This window comes from Ips typographus, linkage group LG1 (assembly GCF_016097725.1).
Source record: "Ips typographus isolate SLU linkage group LG1, UJ_Ityp_2.0, whole genome shotgun sequence".
In the NCBI taxonomy this organism is placed as follows: Eukaryota; Metazoa; Arthropoda; class Insecta; order Coleoptera; family Curculionidae; genus Ips; species Ips typographus.
Window position 1 is genome coordinate 15,976,568 of NC_138422.1, and position 20,712 is coordinate 15,997,279.

The 20,712-nt window shown below is 38.2% G+C and overlaps 3 protein-coding genes and 1 long non-coding RNA gene across 6 annotated transcripts; 3 read left to right on the forward strand and 1 right to left on the reverse strand.

The window, feature by feature from the left end:
- The first annotated feature begins 118 nt into the window (after window positions 1–118).
- Rim2 (replication in mitochondria 2) lies at window positions 119–11,133 on the forward strand. Of its 3 annotated transcripts, none has more exons than XM_081980814.1 (6): window positions 119–393; window positions 541–1,178; window positions 4,402–4,553; window positions 4,741–4,842; window positions 5,004–5,263; window positions 9,293–11,133. In XM_081980814.1, the coding sequence occupies exons 2-6, from the start codon at window positions 1,138–1,140 to the stop codon at window positions 9,731–9,733; spliced, it is 996 nt and encodes a 331-aa protein (XP_081836940.1). In that variant the 5' UTR covers window positions 119–393; window positions 541–1,137; the 3' UTR covers window positions 9,734–11,133. The 3 variants fall into 3 exon arrangements, with proteins under 3 accessions (XP_081836940.1, XP_081836930.1, XP_081836949.1); XM_081980804.1 differs by having other exon boundaries at window positions 123–393; window positions 4,681–4,842; XM_081980823.1 differs by lacking the exons at window positions 119–393; window positions 541–1,178 and adding an exon at window positions 3,605–4,334 and having other exon boundaries at window positions 4,681–4,842.
- On the reverse strand, window positions 6,566–7,089 carry LOC145730186 (uncharacterized). The gene is made up of 2 exons (XR_014178560.1): window positions 6,952–7,089; window positions 6,566–6,776 (listed from the first exon to the last, which is right to left on the reverse strand). It is a non-coding gene; the product is annotated as an uncharacterized LOC145730186 (long non-coding RNA).
- A 3,080-nt stretch (window positions 11,134–14,213) lies between the features above and the next one.
- Window positions 14,214–20,221, forward strand: LOC145729730 (uncharacterized). Its single transcript, XM_081980612.1, has 2 exons — window positions 14,214–14,956; window positions 15,560–20,221. The coding sequence occupies exons 1-2, from the start codon at window positions 14,602–14,604 to the stop codon at window positions 18,736–18,738; spliced, it is 3,534 nt and encodes a 1,177-aa protein (XP_081836738.1). The 5' UTR covers window positions 14,214–14,601; the 3' UTR covers window positions 18,739–20,221.
- LOC145740106 (uncharacterized) lies at window positions 18,947–19,950 on the forward strand. Its single transcript, XM_081995464.1, has 2 exons — window positions 18,947–18,984; window positions 19,056–19,950. Exons 1-2 carry the CDS (start codon window positions 18,947–18,949, stop codon window positions 19,948–19,950), a joined length of 933 nt encoding a protein of 310 aa, XP_081851590.1.
- Window positions 20,222–20,712: the final 491 nt, after the last annotated feature.

Below are 20,712 nucleotides of genomic sequence, written 5' to 3' on the forward strand. Positions count from 1 at the left end.
TGAAAAGTTTTTAACATCTTTTTATCTTTTTTTAACTGGTGAAAAGAGATTTCGCTCTCTTTTTCGCAAAAAAATTAACATGAAAAATTCAAATTTAAATGTACGTTTTGTATCATTTTTGGTCTATACGTTTATCAAAGATGTTACATTTTCTGTAAAACCTGCAATTTATTAATCTAGAGTTTGCGCGGAATGATCGGATTGTTTTGCGCAATGTTGTGGGCATTTGCGTTCAACTCGCGCTTCGAATCTTCGAAAAGATCGTTGGGTTCGTTTAGTACAAAGTGGTAAACAAGTTCATTATCGTCGCCAGCAAAGTAAACACGTATTGTGAAACGTTTGGCAGGTTACGTTCGGAATTATTCCATTTATTAATACTCTGCATTGTGCGCTGTAAGTATCTGCTAGTCCCTGTTATCCAAGCACTCTGTCCTGTTTATAATTATAATGTACACAGTCTATTTTTAACCGGACAAAATGTCCGAAATTAATGTAGGTTAACGCTACGTTGTGATTTTCACGTTGTTTTATCGTTTGTAGGTCCTACGCATTACGAAATCGTAGGAAAATTTTTGAAAACCTCCAAAAAATCCCGACAAATACCACGGCCGGCAAAACAACACCACGTGATCAATGCGATACGGCCCAATGTGGTGGGGGTAGAATTCGACGTTTGACAGATTTCCGACCTAGATGTTATTGTCTACAGGGTGTTCAAGCAAAACACGCCCTTAAGAGCAGGAGGACGAAGACCTTAAATTGGACTCGTTTTCGGTTTCCAGCCAGCTAGTGACCGGAATTTTGAATTTTGTTTACGAGTGCGGTGTCACGTAGACGAGGCTTCTCGTTATTCCGCGACAGATGAAATTGTTACAAAGAGACTTGTACACATCTCAGTTTAATCCATATTATCTGCCTGTGAGGAAGTATTCTTTGTATTTACGGTGAACAAACCACCATGAGCCGGTTATAAACCACAGTTCCACATGAACGCTATGTAGAAAGCTTCAAAGTTCAACTAACTACAACAGTCAACAGCATATATCTCTAGTAAATAGTTGTTTTGCAACATTAATTCAACTGTGCCTGAAGTTTCCAAAGTATTCTATCAATCAGGATATCCATCCTATTAATGACATGAACCAGAAGGACACTGTAATTCACTTAATTGCTGGAGGGTAAGTTTATCATTTTTAATATTCCTAGAGCAGGGGTTTTGGCTCTATAGTACGTTAAACCAAGCTTAATTTAAGTGCAGGCCAGATTGTGACTTTATTGACTGATTCTGTCACATTCAAAGGTTATCCATGGTGGGGGGTTTACTAAGTCAGTCATAAAGTTAGAGAATGAAATCAACATCAACAAAACTCTAATATAGATTATTGGTTTTATTATGTTCTCTAATTACTAGTGCAACCAATAAATAAGTCAAGTGAAATCAAATACACTAAAAATAAGATTTTTTTAACTTTAATAAACACCCAATAGTCAGTACCGGTCAGTACCTACTAGTACAAAAATTAATTCATATAAGTTGTGTTTTTAGCACCTAGAACATTTTTAAATTTACTATTGGACCAGTTAGGAACAACTTTTTTAAATAGGTTGATAAAAGTTCTCTATCCCTAAATAGGGAAACTCAGTTTACTGGGTTCAAAAAGTCCAGTTTTTTAAATGGGACACTATTTCTATTGCCCTATGCATATGGAAATTGGAATTTAAAGTAAAAATCACAGTGCCATTTGAAAGTAAACCACCCAGCCAATTCCCAACATTTTTTGTTTATGTTTATATGTTAGTTGGTTGTTGGGGTAGGGTTTCTTGATTATACACAGGTTAGGGCAACTGATGCCAGTTAACCCCTGAAAACACCATAAAATTATGAAGGCAGTGCTAAATTCTTAATTAAAATCATTATTCAGAGTTTGAAATGTGTTGTGCTAAACTGTTAAAAATGGCTTAATTTACCTAATTGAAGTGAACATGTAAAAATAGAATTTTTTATGATGATTCAATGACTTAAAAAATTATATGTTTGGAGGAAAGAATCCCTGATTTACCATCAATAAATTCAACTTATGATTAGTAACATAGGGTTGAGCTGAAGAGATCTGAGATCTGACCCATTCCTCAATATTGCACAATATTGATAGGGAAAGAGCAGAGTTATAGAGACAATGCTGTTATTGTTGATAACATCAATCCGTTTTGGTATTCTTAATTATCCATAGGATATCTAGTTTTGTCAATAACACTTTTGATGTATTGCTTCTTGATTTTCATTCAATAAAAAGTTTAAAACTTTGAAAGAGAATTATTCTAATCTGAAATCATTTAAATGCTTCTGTTATTTTGGTTATATTATACCTTTCTTGTGTCACTCATCTAATCAAGCTAGTTGGTCTTAATGACTTCTCAATTTGGAGTGAATCAAAATCCTTGTTTTGACCTTAATTAAGTTTTTACTCAAAACGTGAATTAATCAGGATTTAGTCACACATTGTTAATGTGATATGCATAATAGATAATTTATAAACAGATCAAGCACATTACACTACACCATGTATTTGTATCATGCATTTGATACAACATAGATCATATTGGCTTTGTTGAACTATTATTATAAACATATGGTTATAGCGGTGTAATTCCTTTGTACATCTCTATTTGGATCGTTGATCACAATTGGAATAAGTATGCATATTAAAAAGTTCAAATACACAGGCAAAACATAATATTTTCACGTAAACAACGCAATATTTTCATTTCATGTGTATCAATCATAATGTAGATTACATTCCAGTTGTAGTAGTTTGCTAAAAAATAAACCATCCTTGATAGGTTTGAGTTGTTTTGAATTAGTTTATTTTTAACTACAGCACATTACATGGTGATAAGCCAAAACTTTCCAAAAGTTAAATTTGTAAGTTTTTCCTCCAATTTTACAATAGTTACAGAAAATAAGGAGGCTGGAGCCAGTCTCAACCTTAATTGGGTTACTAATCCAGACAATTTGTGATGCAATTATGTATTTATGAATTACTCCTCTATAAATAGGTGACATTAAAACTTTTCAAGGCTGGGTAGGTTAAATAACAACAAAATTGCGTGAGAGTATTCTATAAATTGTAGGGGATCAACTGAATCCCAATTTAGTAGTATAAAAACAGTTCAATTTATCCTATCAGGATTATGTTACTCCCAGTTTAGTTACCCGTTATTACTTTCCCATATTTACATCATAGTACATATTGATAAAAGTTGTACGGGAAAATGGAAAAATAATAAATGTTTGTGAAAGTCTTGTTAAAGCCTGCATTATTTATACTCTAGTTCAATTGTTATTAGTTACAGTGCTTGAAAAACAACTTATCACTCTCTTAATTCCAAACTTGTATATTATAATACTCGTTTAAGTCTGGGAGCGAAAACAACACGACGTAGTAGCTACAATAATAACAATAATTGATGTTTTTTTGTTGTTTTCCATAGGAAATTAAACTGCTTTTTAATCAAAGAGTCTAATTTTAGCACATTCTTGGGTGGAATGCTTATAAGATCTGTTGAGACGGTTTCCTTTACATTGTCATTGTGGTTTCAGTTAGAGAGAAGTTTAGTTTTGGAACAGGACCGGAGTTTATTTAAACACAGACTAGGATGTGATTAAATAGTGTATTCAATTTGGAGAAAGTTGGGATTATGCTGTAAAAGCTTGAGTCTAGAGGCTTCTATAGCAATTTTAGAAAATTTTCCACCACACCTGTGTGGTAACTTATTAGACTTTCAGACAAGTGGTTGTTTTGTTATCCATAGTCGTATTTGTAAATTTGGATTTGTTTTTAAATTATGCAATCATATTTTTATGAATAGTCAAGGAATTTGCTATAAATCTCCTTTTCACTGAATGAATTTTAATAAAAAAATATCCGCACAACAAAGCCAACAAACTTGTATATGTATAATTTGTTCTATAAATATATTCCCATGGACTAATAATATCGAAAGTCCAGCGAAATGCCGGTGGTCTATAAAAAAAACCCAAAGTGCTTTTAGATTGAAATTGATTATTTAATTGGGAAAAGGGGGGAAAGTTCTGGACTAATTTAAATTATTGTGCTTCAGTTTTCTCTCTAACTAAATTGCCAATTTGTTGCGATTTATGTATAGAAAAGTTGTAAAATGTTTCAATTTTTTTTACATGTATACTGCGTATAGTTTGGCTCAATGTTAGCACATGCGCACTCTGTTTGTTAGTTAAAATATTCTGCCAAAAATGGTGTGAAACTAGAGGGTACCAGAAATTTGGTCAAAACCCGGCTCACATTACAAAAAGTGTAATATAAATCAAACTTAAGTGACTACATATTAATAAGAAACTGATTCAGACTGTATAATTTTTAGAGTTGCTGGTACAGTGGGCGCCATTGTAACATGTCCACTGGAAGTGGTAAAAACCCGCCAGCAGTCCTCCCGTGGAGGCGGTATGCTGTCGTCACCTGGAAGCGACGCCCCACCCCAATCGAGGAACCTAAAAGTACCACCATCATTCAATGGTAAGCCGCTTACTCTTGGACTTTAAACCCTGTCTAAAAACGACCAGTGACGTATGTATTATAATGTTTATGTCGGTTTAGTCAGTAGTGTGACCGTAATCAATATAGCTCGATTGTTTTACATTAGGTAAGCGTAGGTTATGGACATCTACACCCTATGGCCGGCCTCAAGTTGTGGCTCTTTCAGGTTTGACAGCGCCACCACCCTTACGAATCGGCAACGATATGGGCATTGCCCAATGTATACGGCATATCGTTAGGTACGAAGGACCGATGGCTTTATTTAAAGGTAAACACAACTTTTTCAGTCAAATTTATTCATATATAACTGACCTGCCAAATAACCACGGTGCCAAAAAATCCAGTTATTTTAGTAAACCGTACTTTTTAACAAAACTTTCAACACTGACATTGACTCTTTGTCAAGGATTCAAATAAATGTTTTTGCAGGTTTGGGCCCTAATTTAATCGGTGTCGCACCATCACGTGCAGTATATTTCTCCACCTATTCCCAGGCTAAACGGTTCTGGAATAACGTACTGCCCCCCGATTCGCCGGTGGTGCACGTTTGTTCCGCCTCCTGTGCCGGATTTATGGCCAGCACCCTCACAAATCCAATTTGGTTCGTGAAAACTCGACTTCAACTCGATCTTAACAAAGAGAATCCCATCACTGCCATTCAGTGTGTCAAACGAATTTATGCTAAATCGGTAAGTTTTTTTTTTGAGTAATGGGTAATTATAAATAATGTCTGTAATAACGCTAGAATGCTGCTAATAGGGCATGTTAACGTTTTTTTACCTTTTTGTCATTGGTGGGAATATTTATGGACTTGTTAATTAGACACATATGCTAATATTAACTGAACGCTAATGGAATACCTTATAGAAATTTTCACTCATTAGTTAGTGTTTGCAATTGCCACTCACATGGATTTGTTATTATTTTGTAGTGGTTTTGGTCATCTAATGGTTTTGTTTGTAATATTGTAATAAATTTGGCTGGACTTTTATCACTAAATTCAATAAGTACAGTCAGAGTTTAATTATCAAAATTCAGTGTCTTATTTGGAATTTATCTGGCAGGAAAAAGTTGCTGTCATGTGACTTTTGACATTACAGACATTTTTGTTGGGATATGCAGTTTGCTATGATCACATTGAACAAATCTTTCCAATTAAGAGTGATTTATTTCTATATTTTTAATAATTGTAATTAATCTACTATTATATTAGTAAACAATCTCAGGCAAAAAGAAAAAAACATTCTGAGATTTTGCACCTCTGTTTAATAGCCGCTCAAAACCAGCTTCCCACTTGAATCAATTCTAATAGCAGACAGTAAAAATAATTGTATTGACGTCATACACTTTTTGGAAGAGAGTTTTACATGAAATCTAAGGAATGTTTACGTTTGCCGATTTCTTAAGGTGTTTTTGAAGAAAATTTGAAAAATTTCCAGCCTATATCATTTTATTTCAAATGTGATGCTGGAAGAAGATCTAGTATTTCTTTAAATCTATGGAGAGTATCAAAAATAAACCAACCAATAGGGTCGTTCAGCATGATCTTATTTCAAATTTGTTTACTTTTATTTTGATAGTATTTAATGCTAGAACGCTTTGTCCAAAATTTCAAGTCATCAACTTCAACCGTTTTTAAACTACAAGGGTTTAAAGCAGAGGTTCCCAAACTTTTTTCTTTCATAGACCACTTTTAAAATCTTGCTTGCTTCGGTGGCTCCCCACAGCAACTACATTTTCACTATATTCCCAAAACTTCATAAAACAGATCTAACCAAGGAAATTTGTGTTGCGGTTCAGTTCCAACGACGAATTAAGTTTTCGAAAAAAAAGTGGGAATTAATTAATTGATTTTGTGCTGTGAGTGGAACAAAAGTATAGTTTACTTTTTGACATGTACTCACAGTTAGCAGCAGTTAACGAATTAATTCTCACTTACTTTATTCAGAAAACTCTCCAGTAGGAGTGGTAAAAATAAAAAGAAAAAAATTGTATTTTCTTGTGTTGTATTTATTCAAATATGTAATTATTACACTATTATTAAAAATAAAAACATAACGTAACTTTTACATCTGCAATGGCAAACACAAAATAGTCATCAAGTTTAGTGGGTTTTTGATGGAAGGAAACCAAATTTTAAATAATCGACACTGTACTGTCGACATTTTTTCTTAGATTCAGCCATGTTTCGTATCAGTTTACCTGTAAATAAAAAAAAAATATGTAAAGACAAGTAGAATTTATGAAACTAGTAACTGATCCCGGCAAACTGTACAAAATGTGCAAAAATCAAGTACCTACTTAACCTACCTAAAAATTGTAAAGTAAATGAACAATCCATAAAATTTAAATTATAACAAATAGGCAAAGTACTTACTTTTCTCGACACCGGCAAACACTAACATCAATTCACTTTTCTTGTCAAAACTCCAGAAACAAATGAGTAACGTTTATCTTTGTTATTCGTACTTATATTGGTAAAGAATCAAACAAGTTGCGGGACGGTCGACGTTGCGGACCCCCACCTACAAATTGTGAACCCCCATGTTTTTGTACTTTTTGTTACGCTAACGTGGACCCCCTTTCTGTCTGCCGTGGACCCTTGGGGGTCCACCTGGATCTCTTTAGGAACCTCTGGTTTAAAGTTTAAACTTTGTAGCGCGGGAAAATACGGAGATTCAGCCGTGACGTCACGCCACGCGATGCCCCTATCCCATAGTACGCGGAGCGCCTATACGTTAGCATCTAAAGCCACGTATTCAACAGTGTAAATGATTTTGTTTTATTTTTCGGGACTAGTTATTATTACCTTAACTGTAAAATGACACAATTATTTTAAAAAATGTGCAATTCAAATATGGCTCAAACAGATAGTTTTTACCAAAGCGGAGAGCTACCATACCAACTTCGACAAATAATTTTAAACAATTTAGAAATTCTGTTTTTGTAAATTTAAATTTACAGATTTTCTTAAGTAGAAAGTTCCAAAATTAACATGTTTATGATTATGTATTATTTCAACAGGAACGAAGACTTTATTATCAGTAAAATACCAGAAGTTATGTATGAGGTGTTAAATTGCAATGATTAGCATATTTCTTCCAAACATTCTCACTCATTTGTCGTATTTGAAACTGAGTTTCGTTTTGAATGTGACAGAACGAGTGAAAAGTCACAGTTTAAACTACACTTAACTTAAGCTTGGCTTAAGTACGACTGTGCAATAACCCTTAAATCATTAAAAATCCGTCCGTGAGTAAATAGCTTAATATTTAGTAAATAAGATTGATTGACCGGTTGTTCTATACAGAGTGATCCACATTTTTTTGCAAAAGTTTTATCACGTTTTCTATAACCAAATCAACTTTACTATATAAACTATTCCACAAAAACTTTGTTACAGAAAAACCAGGTGTTCATGTTTAAGTTAAAAGGAAAACCGAGAGAAAAAGAGAAACTTTAATTTGTTAATTCGTTTGAGACATTTTATACACACGCGCATAAACTAATAAAACAAAATACAAAATTGAGCAAAATAAACCTTTACTCAGCTAAACTGTTTTGATTTTTTTACTAGAAAACAGGAAAGAGATAAAGCCCAGAGACCTTTTCTGTTATAATATAAAAATATATCATTTTTATTTTTTGACAATCGGAAGAGTATGCGACTTTTGTGCTTAAAAATAACCATTCATGTGCGACTTTACGCGTCACTAGCAAACCTAACGGTATTTTGTCTTGCAAAATATGCTTCTTCTATATCTCAAATGGTTTCAACATAAAATCGGTTTTTATTTATTTTTTTAAATAAATAAGTATTATTTGTATTATTTCTGTAAACAAGCATTTTGCAAATACAGTTTAGGTAACCTGATTATGTCAATTTTAGTCGAGATTTCTGTGCAGCGTATTTTTGTGTTTCTATTGAAACTTGCCACTGCTTCTTAAACTTTACGTTATTCGGCAAGGCTTTAAGATGTTCAAAGTTCTTCAGGGACATTGTCCGATGTGTTTTTTACAATCTGGTACAACACGATAATTACAAACAGCTTTATTCTTAATAGATAATCTTTATAAACGCACAATTTTCACTAACAAAGTCAAAACACGAAATAATAGTTCGTACTATACGCGTATTCCGTGTATAAGCGTGGCGTGACGTAACGCGTAGACACGCCCCTTTTTGCCGCTCACCAAGTTTGTAGACAGATTTAGATCATTTAGAGATATCAGAAAAAAAAATGTCTTATGTTTGCATAAAGTTTCAAAAACTAAAATAAAAAAAAAATTCTGAACGATTCCATTATGAAAGTTATGTGAATGGGTTAAATATCAGAAATACAGGTTGTTTTAGGGTTAACTACCAACTTACTTTAATAATATTTTTCACCCCTAAAAAAATCACAAAAAAAAACAACAAAAACCATTAAAATGCCTTAAGTGACCTGAAAATTATGTCGGTAACAGTTATAAGAGACAAGAAAGTCAGATAATGACGTCACTGCTATTTGTTTTGATTTGGATCTTACCAACATACCAACCGAGTATCACGAAATTGAGTTTAATTCTTGCACAAGGCTAGTGCAATATCTAAAATCAAAGTGACGTCATTTGACAAGATTGTAATCAGACTTATTGATGAAGTTACTGACTCCACAACTGTTTTGGCACATTGACACTTGTCACAAAGTTATTCTGTATACTTTCATTAATTTCAGGGCATACTGGGGTTCTACAAAGGCATAACCGCCTCTTACATGGGCATCTCCGAGACGATCATTCATTTTGTGATATACGAGGCGATCAAAGCTCAACTGATCTCCTACCACGCGCACGACACGGAGGAGCGCAGCTCTAAAGACTTTCTCGAATTCATGGTGGCAGGCGCCATCTCCAAAACGGTCGCTTCCTGCATCGCCTATCCGCACGAGGTCGCTCGGACGCGACTCCGAGAAGAAGGCAACCGATACACGAGTTTCTGGCAAACGTTACAATTAGTGTTTAGGGAGGAAGGCATTAAAGGCTGTTATAGGGGATTGAAAACGCAACTGGTACGACAAATTCCCAATACCGCCATTATGATGTCCACCTACGAGGCTGTGGTGTATATATTAACCACCCGGTTTAATACCGAGTTCTATCAGAAAGAGGAGCACTGAGTGAGTGATAGTATTTCATACAGGGTGGCTCGTGAACAAAAAATGATGATGTGGGTTTAAATGGAAGTCAAAATGCTGTTAGAAAATTAGGAAAGAAGTCAGATAGTGAGAGATAATGAATTAAATGAATTAATCAAATTGCTTGATTAGTTCCTGGGTGGTGTCACTTTTGCCAACAAGCATTATAAATACAAACAAATTATTAAAAATCCTAGAAGTGGCAATATTTTGCTAAATGTTAGAATGGCTAGAAGACTGCCATATAGACAAAATATGTGTTTTGTTTCTATATTAAAATATACGATTTTTTAAATGAAACACTCTGTATATTCTTGCGTTATTAAACTCTACTGGTTATGGTCTGGAATCTGACCTAAAAAATATCTTCTTCTAAACACAATTCCGAAGATATTTAGATCTAAATTAGGACAGTGATGACAAATGGAATAAATTCTGTTTTAGCATTCAGAAACCAAAAACTATGATTTCTTAAATAGGATACCCTGTATATTTTTACGTCAAATTCTTCTGGTTATGGTCTACAATTAAGCTAAAATCTCCCATGCTAACCATGCACCGTTTCGGAGATATTTAGGGCTAAACTAAGACAGTTAATCAGTGATAACAAATGGAGTAAAATGTGCTTTTTGCATTCAGAGATCCAAAACTACGACTTTTTAAATGATACGCTCTGTATATTTTTACGCCATTAAATTATGCTGGTTTTGGTTTATAATCTAAAATATCCTGTACTTAACGTGTGCAGTTTCTGAGATATACAGGGTGAAACCTAGTCAATTTAAAAAAAAACACTCGACCAGACACTCAAAAATCATTGTTTATGATGATCCATGCTTGCAGATCATTAGATTTAATGTAAATTATCAAGAGATTTAATGTGATAAATGGATCTAGTAGAAAAAATTGGGGAAAGTTACGCCCCCTAAAGTTATAAATTTCAAACTACTTTATCACATATTTTAACTTTCTCCATCATTAATTTTTGCTCAAAGAGTCACACGTTGCCTAATCTACGCTTCGTTTTAGAAGGTTGTTGTTTCCGATCTTAGACTTTTAGTAGATTTTTATCTAGATATAAAGCGGCCATTTTGTTGTGTGAATGATTTACGTCCGATTCGAGTTAATAGAGTTCCGGTATGTTTCTTTAGATTTACCGATCAGGCAGGTTAATAAAGAAATTTTTTGTTTTCTAGCTGTCTTGAACTGTGTTGGCCTACCACGCTGTATATGATTATACTTTATAAATTAGGTTTATCAATTTATTGTTTGTAAGGCTAAAAGTGATAATCGTAGTCAAAATTTCTTTCGTTCCTAGAATTGATTATATTGTTTATTTGATGGTTATATATATAAATAAATACAGCTTAATTTGTATGGTATTCGGTTCGTTTTTATACTGTAATAGCAAAAACTGCTTAAATCCTGGATTTTAAGATTACTTGACATGCAAGTGAAAGCAGGTTAGTGCCATAGAAAACATTATAAATCTAGATCTCCATCTTAAATAGGAGGCCATGAAGACACAAAATTTGACATTTGATCAAAAGCTATTTTGTTAGAATCCGCCGACGGAGGGAACCACTTAATTTTTTTTCTAAAAATCACGTAACCCCATGATTACAAAATTATACGCAAGCCACGTGACCTTTGGATCATATCGCGTTTAGATCCGAAAATAACCGTCTAATTTCCTAGTTGTCGTTGTTGTTGTCACTATGACATCTATTTTGAATTTAAAATTTGAATATCGTTCACTAAAGTGTTAAAAGGTATTAAAAGTAAAGTCAAAGTTGCATATTTGTGTTGTTTGTGAGTTTTGTGAGTGATATGAGGGTGTCAGATTATGGACCAAGAGCAGCAGCAGGTTTCCTAATCCCGAAAAAAACCCCAAAGCTTATGAAAACCTTGTTGAAAATGACCTAGTTTTTAAACTCCCGTCATGAAAATATTTATCAAGTGCGTATTGTTGAATTACTTTTTTGTTGATAAATAACTTATTACCTATACAGTATAAAATAGCATCACAAATAGTATGTTGTAGTGAATGAATAAATGTAGTTTGATGGGCTCCCTACGGAGAAGACACTTAGGCCGCTAGCCGGGCCCATTGTGACCCATCACAAGCTAGTACCCCTCCAATTCGGTGGCCCTGACAAAGCTGCAGAGCCTCCTTGGCCGGGTACCTTGAATATCTAAGGGGTTGATCACACTCTTACCCCAAAGCTCTTTTCTGATCGTCGCAAGTGCGGGGCACTGTGTGAGAACATGTGTCGGAGTAGGACATATCGGATCCTGTGACAGACCCAGAATGTGCATGTGTCTTCTCATCTGACAGTGACCCGTGAGAAGTCCTGTCACACATCTGAGGTCCTTTCTGGATAATTCCATCAGTGACTTCGACTTGTTCTTTGAAAAGAAGCCCATGAGACATCGCGACTGCCGCATGCCTCCGGCCTCCTCCCAAGCAATATCGGATCTTTGCCAGAAGATACGGTCCACAATGGCGGATCCGACCACACCGGCAAGTCCTACAATAGGTTCGGGCCCTACAGGGCTCTCTTTGGAGCCACATAGGGCCAACCTGTCCGCCTCCTCGTTTCCCCTAACACCGGAGTGCCCCGGGACCCAAGTTAGGCGTACCTTGGCCATCCGCGCGAGCGACAAGAGTGTTTTCTTACACTCCAGCACCAGCGCAGACGTCGTTGAATCAGCTTTTAAGGCAGCCATTGCTGCCTTGCTGTCCGTACAGATAAATATATCCTTCCGGTATAGCGGTGAGTTTAAAATAAACTCCCCGCATCGGATGATCGCAAAGATCTCGGCCTGGAAGATGGTACAGTGGCAGCCTAGAGGGAAGCTAAGCCTCGTCCCCGAAGTTGCACCATACACACCTGCCCCTGCCCCCGTCACGGTTTTGGATCCATCTGTAAACCAGACGTCTCCATGCGACGGGAGGATAGAGTTTTGAGAGAAATTCCAGTCCTCCCTCTCGGGTACTACAAACTTTAGAGGTCCGCTTGACAGAAGCGTCGGAGGCACCCGATCCTGCTTCATCAACAGTTCCGGGCACTCCCTCAACGCCTCCCCCCAGCCCCCGAGATGACCCCACGGTTCAGCTGAGTCTGTAATCAGCATATTGAGACCTGCCAGTCTGTGGGCTGCCCTGGCGGCTTCTTTTTGTATAAACAGGTGCAGCGGCTCGAGCCCACATAGCCGCTCCAGTGCCCTTGTTGGGGCAGTTTTCATTGCACCTGTAATACAGACACAGACAAGTCTTTGAACCCTGTCCAACAAGGCTCGTGACTTGGCCGTATCCATAGCTCCGGACCAAACAATCGCTCCGTATGTTATCATTGGGCGAACAACAGCGCAGTAAATCCATCGAAGGATTCTCGGCTGGAGTCCCCACGTGGTATCAAAGGCCCTTTTGCACGCCCAGAGAGCATTGCGGGCCTTCCCGATTTTGACTGCAAAGTGCTCGTTCCAGGTCAGCCTGGAATCTAGAATGACCCCTAGGTATTTGACCTGGGATTTGTACCCCAGAATGCGGCCAAACAGATTTAAGTCCGGCAACGGCCCGAGTTTTCGTCGTCTCGTAAAGATGACGACTTCCACTTTTTCCGGGTTCACAGAAAGCCCCTCCCCCTCACACCAAACCTGTGTTGATTGAAGGGCAGCCTGGATATTCCTCGCCAGGCCCCCGACGGCACGACCACTCGAAAGAATGGCCACATCGTCCGCGTAGGCCTGGGCGTAGACATCTGCGGAGTTGAGTCTCCACAGCAGAGTATCAACAACTAGGCACCAAAGAGTGGGCGAGAGAACGCCCCCTTGGGGGCATCCCCTGGCGACCCACGCCTCCGACGTGACTGCGTTGAGCTCCGCAAAAACCAAACGGTTGGACAACATGGTTTTCACCCACCCGGCAACCACCGGATGGGCCCCACGCCGCTCAAGGGCTTGGCATATCGATGCAAAGGAGGTGTTGTCAAACGCCCCCTCTATATCCACAAACGCCGCCAGGGTGGCGCATCCGGGCGCTCTGCCCTTCTCCAGCCTCTGTACGAGGTGATGAAGGGCGGCCTCCGTAGACCTACCCGCCCTGTAAGCGTATTGCTTCTCGTGTAGAGGGGCCACAGTGAGCAGCTCCTCCTTAATATGACGGTCCACAATGCGCTCAAGAGTCTTCAACATGAAGCTCGAGAGGCTGATGGGACGAAACGATTTCGGATTAGAGTAATCCGCCTTTCCCGGCTTAGGAATGAACACGACTCTCACTCTTCTCCAGGCCTCAGGGATGTACCCCAGAGTGAGTGATCGCCTAAATATCCCCAGCAGGACCAGGGTCATCTCCTCCGGGCTCCTCTGGAGAAGCGCCGGAAAGATACCGTCAGTCCCCAGGGACTTAAACGGGGCAAACGAGCATATAGCCCATTTCACCCTTTCAAAAGTAACGATACGGTCTGTTGTATCTATGTACATTTTCTAGTTTCAACTGTCATCTGTTAGCTGAAAAATTTTGTTTTGAAAAGTAATGTCAACGTGTAACTATAACCTAAAAAAGGGAGATTATTGGCGTTAAGTAAAAAATAGGCACATGTTCTTGATATCTTTTAGGGTTTTAATCCCAATCCAATCTAAAGTTTAGTTCTAACACCGAATAAAGTTGAATTCGAGTAAAGGGTGTTATATTTTTTCCCGATCCAGAGTGCAAGAGACAACTCCAAGGGCAAAACGGGTAGTTTTGTTCGAGGGCAACATTAGTGGCGACCGTGACAGGACTCTTGTGACTTTGGTTGGGGTTGGACAGTTTTGTAGTGTATTTTTTGAGCTTTTGGGGACATAGTATGGAGCAGCTAAGGAAGAATAGAAAAATTCTGCGTACTATGTTTACAAAGAGTGCCAATGATTTGGAAGAGCTACTAACTGGTGAAGAGGTGAACTTAGATGTTCGAGTGGCCTTCGACATGTTGAATAATAAAGCTGAGAAGCTAAAAGCTCTCAATGAGGAAATATATGATCTACTGTTGAGCGAAGATACTGAAGAGGACCTCATAATGACGGAGTTAGAAGCATGTGATAACTACATGAAGAGATTCTCCTTATTAAGTTTACGTTACGAATCCCTCATGCAGAAAGATAGAAATGGATACCATGCAGCTTCAGGAAACCCGGAAACCAATAGTGTTGCACCGTTACAAGGTAAACATAAGTTTAAGTTGCCTGTTATTGAATTTAAGACATTTTCCGGTAATATCAAGGAATGGTTACCATTTTGGTCACAATTTCGCAAAGTTCATGAAGACCCTGACATTGATTGCAATGATAAAATTGAATACCTTATTCAGGCTACTGTTCCTGGCAGTAGAGCCAGGTTACTAGTAGAAAGTTTCCCTGCTGTTAAAGAAAATTATCCTAAGATCGTTGAGTCACTAAAATCTCGTTTTGGCAGGGAAGATTTGCAAATAGAGGTGTATATACGTGGTCTGCTGCAGCTTATTATTAACAATGCTACCTCTAGTAATAATATAGACGTATGTTCACTTTATGATGGCCTGGAAACACAAATTCGTGCTTTGGAGACTTTAGGCATTACCACAAGTGGATATTCAGCAGTGTTGTTTCCTTTGATTGAGTCTTGCCTACCTGAGGACTTATTAAGAGTGTGGCAGCGATCGTTTATTAGTAGTAGTATACCATCAGAGCCACCAGATGTTGAAGCAGTCAGTCTCGAGGCCAAACTAAAACATTTGCTACATTTTCTGCGAAATGAGGTTAATAATGAGCAACGCATTGTTCTTGCAGCACAGGGATTTGGTCTACGTAGTGAAACTGTGGACAATTTTCAAGAGACCCCTGTGAAAGCAAACTCCCGTCGACAGCCTAGTGCCAGTGCACTGTTGGTGCAGTCAAACCAGAAGCCAAGTCCACCACAACGAGAACCAAATAAATGTGTATTTTGCAACAGTTGTCATGACAGCCTAAACTGTTTTAAAGCCCAAGGTATGACTTTGGAGAAGAGGAAAGAGTTGTTGTCTTCCATGAGGGCTTGTTTTCGATGCTTGAAGTTGGGTCATCAGTCACGGCAGTGCCATGCCAGGGTTAAATGCATAATTTGTGGAAAGTCACATGTAACCCTTATGTGTTTCAGTCTATCAACAGGTGGAAAAGCAGTGACAGAGCTGAAAGCCGACGAAACTCCCGCGTCGACGTCCAACGATTTTTTGACTTGTACTAATGGGACGGGTTCTCATGTATTTTTGCAGACTTTGAAGGTTAACTTGAATGGTCCACATGGTTCCAAAAGCGTGAGGGTACTTATTGACACTGGTTCACATAACAGTTACATACTAAAAGCCACAGCAGACTCATTAGGATTTTCTATAAAACAGAATTTTAAAATACGCCACTGTTTGTTTGGAGGAGTGTCATCTGAACAGAACCACAATGTTTATGATATTTGTTTAAGTCAAGGAAATTACAAGTGTACTTTAGAAGCTTTATCTCAAAATGTTATTTGTACAGATGTTTTGCCTGTTTTTTATGGACCCTGGATGGACGATTTGAGGCAGAAGGACATTCCCCTCTCTGATTTTAATACTCCAGGCCCCATAGAGGTGTTGATAGGGTCGGATGTAGCTGGGAAGCTGTATACTGGACGTACCCTTAAGCTGACAACCGGTTTAGTTGCTGTGGAAATGCTACTTGGTTGGACCCTGATGGGAAAGGTACCAATTGATAGACCTTTAGGACACACTTTAAGTGCTATAAGTTTACTTATAAATGATGCTTTACTGTCCCAACTATGGGATTTAGATACTTTAGGAATTCGTGACCCTTATGAACAACGCTCTCGAAGAGAACAAGCTTCGGCGGCAGTACAGCTCTTTTTAGAATCTGTTCAAGTTACACCAAGGGGTCGTTATAAAGTAAGGCTTCCCTGGGTAGATGGACATCCGCCATTGCCTTCAAATTATGAGCTGGCACAAAAACGTTTGAAAAACACTTTGACGAAATTAATCACCAGTCAATTGAGGCAACCTTACGATGAAGTTTTCTTGGAATGGATTAAAGCTGGGATCATTGAAGAAGTTAGAGAAAACCAGGTAACTTCATTGGTTCATTATTTACCTCACAGGCCAGTCGTCAAGGAAAATAGCACTACCAGAATTAGACCAGTGTTCGACGCGTCAGCCAAAGACAAACAGGGACCCTCACTGAATCAATGTTTAGAGACTGGCCCCAACTTAATAGAGCTGATACCAGACATACTTCTTCGTTTCCGTCAACATAAAATAGGTGTGTCTGCAGATATAAGAAAAGCATTTCTACAGATTAGTATTCACGAAGCTGACCGAGACTTTCTGCGCTTTTTATGGGTCGATTCTGAAGGGAATGAAATAATTTATCGACACAAACGAGTAGTCTTTGGTATTAGAAGTAGTCCATTTTTGTTGGGGGCTACCTTAGAGTACCATATAAATCAAGGTTTGAAGGAATGTAGTCTTGAGTTTTCCAAACAAACTTTAGAAAGACTTAGTAAGAGCTTTTATGTAGATAATTGTGTTTGTAGTGTTCCAGATGAAGAAAGCTTGATTACTTTTCGACGAGAAGCCACTACATTTTTGGAGAAAGCATTATTTGACTTGAGAGGGTGGGAGTTTTCTCATCAGACGTTACCAGAAAACAGCGAACCCGTGACTGCGTTACTTGGAATGGAGTGGAACACTGACCAGGATACCTTAGGTTTGAATAAATCGCTGTCACACTGTTTTGAACAATTTCTGAATACCCCTGTAACAAAAAGAATAATGCTGTCTGTAGCTCAAAGAATATTTGATCCTATTGGGTTTACTTGTCCTACGACATTGGTTCCCAAACTGCTGTTGCAACTGACATGGGGAATGAAAATAGGTTGGGACGCTGAGGTTACTCCGGATATTTCCAAAGACTTTAAGAACTGGCTGACAGAGTCAAAACATCTTTTGGACATCAAGATTCCTCGTTGGATTCATGCAGGATTGGAAGACGCAGAAGACTGGACGCTGCATACTTTCTGTGATGCAAGTAAAACTGCTTACGCAGCTGTTGTTTTCTTGCGTGGAGTTAAACATGGTAAGGTTTTTGTTACTCTCCTAGCAGCGAAAAGCAGAATCGCTCCAGTGAAAAGAATAACTATACCACGATTAGAACTATTAGCAGCGGTGATTGGAGCGAGGTTGTATTCTTCAGTCCAGCAAAGTTTACAGTGTAGTTATGGAAGTTTTTTCTGGACTGACTCCTCTACAGTTTTAGCTTGGATTCGACGACAGGAAGAATGGAACGTATTCGTCACCAATCGAGTCAATGAAATAAAAAATGCAACCCCCTTCGATGCGTGGAGACACGTTCCTGGCCATCTTAATCCTGCAGACCTGCCATCTCGTGGATGTTCGGCCAGTCAACTTAAAAAATCAAATTGGTGGGAGGGCCCAGAATGGCTTTATACAGCATCTGATAATTGGCCTAACCAATGTTCACTAACAAATGAACAAGAAGTTCAACGTGAACGCAAGAAAGGGCTTGTTACCTCATTATTAGCCAATAATGATTGTAGTATGACCGTAGATGATTGGCATATGACTTATTTCTCTAAGTATTGGAAAACCGTCCGAATGATAGCTTGGATATTTAGATTTTCTCATAATGCTCGATTTCCTTCCAGACGATTACAAAGTGTCTTGTCTACTGAAGAATTGAGTAAAGCAGAGACGTTTATATTTAAGCTGCTGCAACAACAGTCATTTAAAGGAAATGAAGAAAAACGACTTGGAAGTTTTGATTATTTTGTGGACAAATCGGGTATCATACGTTTGAAGTCTAGAGTGAGTCAACGCGACGATACTGACCAGTTTCGTTACCCTATTATTTTACCTGCCAAAAACCAGCTGGTTGAAAACTTGATATTTGACCTTCATATTAAATCGTGTCATGTTCGAGCATAGGGTCTATTGGGGATACTTCGAGAAAACTACTGGATCCCGGGCGGTAGGCGAGTTATCAAATCCATAATTTCTAAGTGTGTCGTGTGTAAGAGACATAACGGTAAATCGTACGTCGTGGATTCACCTGCTCTGCCGCGGGACCGTGTTCGCGAGGCTGCTACATTCGAAGTGACCGGTTTAGACTTTGCTGGACCTTTATATTTAAAAAATGGAGAAAAGGCATGGATATGCCTTTTTACTTGTGCTGTATACCGTGCGGTGCATTTGGAACTGTGTACTTCACTGTCGGTTGTTAATTTTCTTCAAGCTCTTCGTAGGTTTATCGCTAGACGAGGACGACCACGGACCATTTACAGTGATAATGGGACTAATTTCGTAGGGACAGAGACACTGTTCAGCAAGCTGGACTGGGATAAAATTACTACGAAAACCAGTATAGAACGTATTACCTGGAAATTCAACCCTCCGTCCGCACCCTGGTGGGGAGGATTTTGGGAAAGGTTAGTGGGAGCTGTTAAACAACTTCTCCGTAAGACTTTAGGACGGGCGTCGTTGAATTACGAGGAGCTAGTCACAGTATTGTGTGATTGCGAAGCAATTGTGAACTCCAGACCGTTGACGTATTTGTCAGATGATCCCGAAGAACTAATACCTCTCACTCCCATGTTCTTTTTGAGAGACCAGGCGAGCAGTAGCGTTTGTGACATTGATGCAATAGATGGTCAGTCACTTTGCAAAAGAGTTGTATATCTCAGGAAAATCCGAGAAGATCTACATCGAAGATTCCGAACTGAGTATTTAGGTCAGTTAAAGTTACTAAACTGGGGAAAACGTACAACAGAACCTAAACTTGGTGATATTGTCCTTATTGGCAATGACAATGAGAAACGCCTCGATTGGACTATGGGACGGATTTGTGAGCTGATGCCTGGCAAAGACGGACAAGTACGTTTGGTCAAAGTGTCTACTAACCGAGGAACCTTTATGCGGCCGATTCAGAGACTTTACCCTTTGGAATGTGTGCAGCAGGTTAAGGTATGTGAACCAAGTTCGTCCGAATGTGTTCCTCAAGTCGTGAAAACCACCTCCAAAAAGAATGGTACAGATGAGGCTGATCCAGAACAAGAAGTTCTGATCCCTAGACCGGCTCCAGTGATGCAGAAGATGACTAGAAGCGGGCGTGTGTCTAAGATGCCCAAAAAATACTTGTAAATTTAAATTTGATTTGTGAGTCACTTGATTGTACCTTTTAAGTGACTCAGGTGGGAGAATGTTGTATCTATGTACATTTTCTAGTTTCAACTGTCATCTGTTAGCTGAAAAATTTTGTTTTGAAAAGTAATGTCAACGTGTAACTATAACCTAAAAAAGGGAGATTATTGGCGTTAAGTAAAAAATAGGCACATGTTCTTGATATCTTTTAGGGTTTTAATCCCAATCTAAAGTTTAGTTCTAACACCGAATAAAGTTGAATTCGAGTAAAGGGTGTTATATTTTTTCCCGATCCAGAGTGCAAGAGACAACTCCAAGGGCAAAACGGGTAGTTTTGTTCGAGGGCAACACGGTCTGCAAACGCACGGTCTGCCCGTACGTCACAATTTCCGCTTTTGTAGTGTTATCTATAGTATTATTGAATTTGCGTTGGTAAAAGCGTTATGGTACGACTTACTACTTATTTACTATAGTACACACCTTTTTTTATCAAAACTTGATATTAACAAATAGAAAAAACAATAAAACATTTCACATCTTATAGTGAAGGAACTTTGACGCCCTCTAGTGGCCAAACGGTTTGATCAATCAATTCATGTGGGGATATTTTTGGTAAGCTTGAAATCTGCTCTATCCTTTGTTTTCTATGAGATTTTGACGTAACTTGTCAAATAAGGGAGTAAACTATTCTAGAGTGTTTATTGTTTTATGTAAACCAAATATAACCGGCTTAGCAAAACATATCTAGTGTGCCATCCAAAA